The sequence below is a fragment of the Palaemon carinicauda genome, chromosome 31 (assembly GCF_036898095.1).
Source record: "Palaemon carinicauda isolate YSFRI2023 chromosome 31, ASM3689809v2, whole genome shotgun sequence".
Classification (NCBI taxonomy): Eukaryota; Metazoa; Arthropoda; class Malacostraca; order Decapoda; family Palaemonidae; genus Palaemon; species Palaemon carinicauda.
In genome coordinates, this window is record NC_090755.1 from 49739146 (window position 1) to 49746645 (window position 7500).

Sequence of the window (7500 nt, forward strand, 5' to 3'; positions counted from 1 at the left end):
CGACCCCATTCAATTATGGAGATGATCAGGATTTGGATCTGGATTCTTATTAATTTGTCTGTGTGTCTGTGGACAGGATTACGTTAAAACTACTCGACAGATTGGCGAAATTTTCTCCTCATATAGATCTTAGGTCATGGATGACCCCCATTGAATTTTGGAGATGATCCGAATCTATATTCCAGATCCGGATTTGCATTTCCACCATTAAAAAGATAACATCAAAACTACTCGACGGAGCTTTACAAATTTTTCACCACAAATAAATCTTAGGTCATGGACAACCTCATTAAATTTTGGATGTGATCTGGATTTGGATCTGGATTCTAGTTTATTTATTTTGTCTTTGTGACCGTGGACAGGATTACGTCAAAACTACTTGACGAATTTTAACGAAATTTTTACCATAGATAGATCTTCGGACGTGGAGAACCCCATTGAATTTTGGAGATGATCCGGATCTGGATTCTGAATCCGGATTCGCATTTTTCGCCATTTTAAAGAGCGTCAAATCAAATTGACAGATTTTGACAAAATTTCCACCACAAATAGATCTTAGGCCAAGGACGACTCCAATAACTATTGGCAGAGATCAGAAATCTATGATTGCTCCTCTTAATATTATCATTTGCTAGAATTATTTTTATGTTGGTTTTCTTGACATATCCTGTATACATATAATAGAATTAGCCTCCTTTACATTAATTGGGATCAAGAAAATTATTCCTAAATTGTATAAAAAACACCAATTGTTTCTACCCAATTTACAACGTTTGGAACATATCGTATTTTCGAGAATTATTTTGATATGCTGTATTCCCTAATGTTAATGACTGGGACATCCTACTGCTACAAATGCTTAAGGCATAACCTCTGCAGTGGATGGTATCACTTCGTCTAATTCAGTTTGAGCAAATATAAAACGATTGATTGACGCAATAGGCCTAAAAGATCTAACAACACAACTACCAAAGCGTTTAACACTGTCTATATAGCAAATTTATTTTTTATCATAACTCCACTTAATTCTTATAAGAGATATTGGAAAAAGATTGAGTTTTATCACAGATGTAAATTAATAAAGAAATAAATGTATATGGATACCCAAAACATCCGGAATTCAACCTAACTTCAAGAAAGTAGCAGACGAAAAGTTTGCCGGAGTAAGACACATTGATTCCAGAAACAAGTGACCTTACGGTAGCCATGAACTGTTATATTTAGACCGTGCTAAAATAAACAAAAAATTAACGATAAGTAAAGAACACATAAGCTCTTAGCATACTTTAGCTTTGAAATCATCCAAAGGAAATATAGATTGAGTCATATTTTTTTCAAAGATATCTCCAGATCTTCATAAAAAGTTTCTATTGGTTTCTCTGTATGAGATGTTGTTAGTGCATACGTTTGAAGGATCTTCAGTTTATACTTCCTTTTAATTTGATAATTAATCCAGCAATTCTGTCACTAAAACTAAGAAAATCTTCTAAGAATAGCCACTTTATTCCTTTCATGTCTTTTAAAACAGGATATATGGTTTTTTTTAACAGTAATTTTACTCAGTTCTATTAAACCCTAATTTATCTATAAGGTCCTGACATTGTAGGTTGCAAGGTTCAGTTCCAAAGGGGTTTATTCTAGTCCACAGATTTTAGCACCACCTGCAGTGGGACGTACATACAAAATGGACATGGAGACGCATAAATACAGGAACAAAAATGGATGTAGATTTTAATCTCGCCGAAAAAGGTAATTTAGTTATGGATGTAATATTTCTGAATAAATTAAAGTCAAACGATCATAGAATGATGAGAAGCAAAAATGTTCTAGATTCAAGGTAAGGTAAAAAAAAGCCTGATTTTAAGAATGAAGATAACCAATCTTATAATAAGAGAAAAATTGAAGTTAAATGCAAAATAGGTAATCCCAACTACATGATGAAACGGAAGCATGTGAAGAAGAATATAAAAGCAGTAAGTTAACAAAATTTGTATTGGAATCAGCGCAGGGAATAGGTGGAAAATTTCCTAAACAAGATCAAAGATAGCTATCAGAAAACAAAAAACCTAATAAAAAAGATTGGAAATTAGGGTAAAATTCAAGAGATTAAATACAATTAGCAGAACTATCCAAACAAAAAAGAAAACAATTAAAAACACAATCAGACCAAAATTACTGAAAAATTAAAGAAAGGAAGAAACATAAAATTCATGAAAAGAAGACTTGGATCAGGGCGCCAGCAGGAATTTCCTCTAAAGGATGAAAATGGAAATATTATCAACAAAACAAAAGGAGTGATAAAAATTGCAGAGAATTTCTATAAAATGCTATACAATAGCGAAATAATGAAAAAAAAAAACTTTTTTAATAGAAATAACGAAATATCTGAGTAGGAGGCGTAAAAAACCCTTAAAAGGCATGATAAGAGGCAAAGCAGCAGGAGAAGATGGCCTACCAATTGATTTAAAAATAGATAGAGGAGATTTCATAGTAGTAAAACTCGTTGAACTTTGCTCAAAATTTCTGCAAGTATACTGTATACTTAAGATTTGATAAAACTTTATCATTATACTAATTCACAGAAAAGGATACACAAAAGGCAAAAAATATTATTGCCCATTAAGTTTACTCTCCATAATACATAAAATATTTACAAAGATCATATTAGGCCAAATCGAAATACAGTTAGACTTTAATCAACCAAATGAGCAGGCACGCCTTATGAGGGGGTAATTCAACAACTGACCATATCCATGTAATTAACCAACTAATGGAAAAATTAACAAAGTATGACGAAACCCTATATATGGCATTCATAGTCTATAGTATATATATATATATATATATATATATATATATATATATATATATATATATATATATATATATATATATATATATATATATATATATATATGTGTGTATATATATATGTATATATATATATATATATATATATATATATATATATATATATATATATATATATAAATACACACACACACACACACACACACACACACATATATATATATATATATATATATATATATATATATATATATATATATATATATATATATATATATATATGTATATATGTTAGCGTGGTACTGTTATAAACACACATTAGGTTTCTAGTCAAATGTCTCTTCAATGTGGTGTAATGTTAGACTTGGTAGGTTACTTCTTCTTCTGAATAAGTCTAAGTAAGTTAACTTTAAAACAGTTTATTTCTTTAAAAACAGTTATTAACATCTCCATCACAGGAGTATAGATGGTTTGGTCGGATGACCGTTCCGTATGACATCTTGACCAGAAAGTGACTAAAATATCCATATTGATGTTAAAGTCTAATTAGTTATCTCAGCACTTAATGATTTAGTGTAAGCACAACATTAATACCGGAAGGTACTTACGTCCGTTTGAGGGACAACTCTTTCTCACGGCTTGGTTGTGTTTACTCTTCATGAAAATTGTTACATTGCAACTGAATAGCAGTGTCTTGAGTTTCGCATCCTGCTTATGACTGACTACGGCATTTCTCACACTCGCTCCTAACTTCCATATTGACCTCTTAGGTCATGGATTTAAATATGTAATTTTACATATATATATATATATATATATATATATATATATATATATATATATATATATATATATATTTATATATATATATATATATATATATATATATATATATATATATATATATATATATATATATATATATATATATATATATAGATTTATACATATATACAGTATACATATATTGTTGATATACTCACGTGTATTTTGAGTTATAATGGAGTCGTCTATAAATACGTGTAATTTAAACAGTTTAAATTAAAAAAGCAGATATTTTAACAAAAAATACCCAGAAGTTTATGTATTATTCTCGTTTACCGCTTCCCCCTCCTTATTGATTTTTATCCACTGAATGTCTGCCATTCTTCCAGACAGCTCGAAGCTACGCAACAGTATGAAAAGACTTGATGTAATGCTAATGCAACTGAATCCAAAGGTTTGTGATATCCTCGAACCAAACAGTAAACAGTATCTGGGGAGGCAGATGCGAAACGAAAATCATTGGAATATCTTCTTCATCTTCACACACTTTAACACTTTATGTAATAAGTATTGCAGCGATACAAGTCTGCGTCGTTGAGGAAATGCTTTCTCCAAAAAAAAAAAAAAAAAAAAAAAAAAAAAATATACAATGCTTTCAATTTAGGGTATCACTAAACTATTTATACATTTGACTCCGTAGGTCTTTCGCAATAAACTTTCAAAGTAACTGCAGCAATCCTTCTATAAATATATAGCACCTGGTAATATTTTTGAGCATGATTTAGTTTGTTTTATTAGCAAAATGTGCTGCGTCTTTTAGTCATTCGGTCAAAGGCCATTACAAGTCCATTCGTTGTGTATTTCATAAATCTTACAAAGGAATCATGAAAACCGACAATGATCTTCATAGATGCTTCATTCACTTCTTAATGTTTGTTATTGTACAATATTCGTCATATCAGGATTTGATTTTAGTTCCTGCTAAAGACATCAAGTGAATCAAACATCTCTTCCACAATTTTTACCTTTTTCTTGTTATCATTAAAAGTCCTGAAAGTCCTGATCATGGGAATAATGATAATTTCAATTATTTCGATAATATCAATAATTTTAATTAAATAAATTTAATTTCAATAATAATAATAATTCTAATAATTTTAATTATCTTAATAATAATAATGATTTTAATGATAATGATAATTTTGTATTAAAGTTTCCTAGTGGACTATCAGAAACCTGTCCACTTTCAAACCGATCGTTATTATTATTATTATTATTATTATTATTATTATTATTATTATTATTATTATTATTATTATTATTATTATTATTATTAGCGAAGCTATAACCCTAGTTTGAAAAGAAATATGCTATATGCCCAAGGTCTTCAGCAAGGAAAAAACAGCCCAATGAAGAAAGGAAACAAGGAGATGAATAAACTATAAGAAAAGTAATAAAACATCGAGATTGAATATTCTAAGAACAATACCAACATTAAATTACATCTTTCATATATAAACTATTAAAACTGAAAAAAAAAAAAAAACAAGAGGAAGAGAAATAAGATAGAACAGTGTGCTCGAGTGTACCCTCAAGCAAGACAACTCTAATCCAAGACAGTGGAAGGTCAAAGTACAGAGACTATGGCACTACCCAAGACTAAAGAACAATGGTTTGATTTTGGAGTGTCCTCATATAAGAACTGCTTACCATAGCTAAAGAGTCTCTTCTACCCTTACCGAAAGTAAAGTAGCCACCAAGCAACAGTAGTTAACTCCTTGAGCGAAGAAGAATTGTTTGGTAATCTCAAGTGTTTTCAGGTGGATGAGGACAGAGGAGAATGTGTAAAGAATAGGCCAGCCTATTCGATGTGTGTAGGCAAAGACAAAATAAGCCGTAACGAGAGAGGGTATCAAATGTAGTACTGTCTGGACCGTCAAAAGGCCCAATAATTCTCTAGTGCTAGCATCTCAACGGGTGACTGGTGCCCTGGCCAGCCTACTACCTATCATCCAATATAAATAGTGATAGTGCAAGATGACAGATTTACCGTACGTGTCATTGTTATCCATTTTTGTTGTTGATATGATCAATAATTGTGAATTTAATGTTAAATGCTTTTTGTGGATAAATCTCAACACTTTTAAGTTCTATTCTATTGATTTTTGGCTTTTATTAATTACTGGCAATGGGAAATTAAATCCTATCATTATTTTATTATTACAAGAAATGCAAATTAAACCACTGGTTTATTGGATTTAGAAAAATATTTCCTAATTTGAGTGTCATCCCTGTGTTTCTATAACACATTTGAAAGACAGAATTAGTAATTTTATTGTTAAGGAAGCATGACTTTCTTTGCAACTGCAATTTGACATAAAGGACGCATACTTGCCTATTTAAACCAGTGTTTCACCAGTGGACTTATGAATCTAGTACCTTTATGTTATAATGCTCATAGAGTAGAAGCCCACGTTTTAATTGCTTGCTGAAAAAAAAAAAAAAAACTTTTCAGAATCCATTTCACTCAAGATAGGTTTTATTTTATGTTGTGAATTCAGAGTTGAGTATGGAAACTGGATGGAGTCAGATGCTATTGGTCTCTTTTGTACTCATGACACTTCATACATATATGGATCTCTCCCCAAAAAAGGCTCGTGTCATGGAAAAGAACAATGCCTTTGAGTCTTAACGTCTTGATCATCATGTAAGCTTGATCTTGTACAAAGGGGATTAAAAAGTTTTGATTACAGCTATTCAAGATCCACCTTTAAGGTTACTTAAGCATCGATCTCAGCGTCCTTGTACAAGTACTTGAAATCGAGGTAAATACGTCTTGGCTGTCAATGAACTTATAGGAAGAGCTGGTGGATTGGGTGTCAATTACAATTAAGTCGTTTATGTACAAGATGACTTTTACATTTAACAAGAGCATAGACGTATCTAAATTGACATTCAGCACTGTCTTTGACTTGGATAACCAGATGCACTTATATTGAGACTATCACTTTATTTCATTTCTAATGTTCTACTGTTATTGAAACATCAATTCCTCGTGAAGTACATAAATTACAAGACTTTACAGCATATTTGTAACTGAATTTTGTTTTGATTGTCTCTTTCAGGACAGGAATAATAAACACAAACTTGTTATTAAAAAATATAAGCTTTATTATAAATCTTAGAAGTATAGTACTTTTTTTTTTCTTTAAAATAATACGTAGTATAGAAGGGCAGTTGATATTTCGACTTCACATATATCTGTGGAATAGTTTCATCATCCGTAAAAGACACCAAAACTACTATAGCCACCAATTCCTCCAAAGGCATCGCTGTATCCACTGTATCCAAATCCGTATCCGGAAGGTCTGTAGCCATAGCCACCGAAGCCATAGGGACTACCTCCAAAGAAGAGGCGTCTGCTGGGTCCAGGTGCTGGAAGGGCTCCAGTCAGTTCCAGGAGGGTGAAAAGGGCCACCAACGCCAAAAGGGCAACACTGATCTGGAAAAGATATCCAGGGAATCAGTTATCAGTCCTTTCGTGTTAAACGTAAGTCGAACAACTGCTCTGATAACATATCTATATAAGATGAATCAGAATAATCTGCATTAAAAGTAATTTAAGTAACAACGCTTACTTTTAGCCGTAATTCAAAATATTTATAGATTATATATCCTATTATTCTTACCATCTTCATGGTGGAAAGGTTTGTTGTTTTCTCGGTTGATTCTAGGAAACTGTTTATCAGGACTCGTCAACAATGCCTATTTATACAAGGTACATTGCAGTGTTGTGAGTTTCCAACTATCTCTATTTGGAAACTATATGTAGAGATATTTTTTTTATATGTGGAATATGTGCCATGTTCAAATTTATATGTGGAGTTGTTATGTGATGGATTAGCAAAACAAATCCCTCATAAT

At 31.3% G+C, this 7500-nt stretch overlaps 1 protein-coding gene across 1 annotated transcript; it reads right to left on the bottom strand.

The window, feature by feature from the left end:
- Positions 1–6814: 6814 nt before the first annotated feature.
- Positions 6815–7303, bottom strand: LOC137624958 (keratin-associated protein 19-8-like). Its single transcript, XM_068355892.1, has 2 exons — positions 7266–7303; positions 6815–7078 (listed from the first exon to the last, which is right to left on the bottom strand). Exons 1-2 carry the CDS (start codon positions 7272–7274, stop codon positions 6854–6856), a joined length of 234 nt encoding a protein of 77 aa, XP_068211993.1. The 5' UTR covers positions 7275–7303; the 3' UTR covers positions 6815–6853.
- Between the last annotated feature and the right edge of the window lie 197 nt (positions 7304–7500).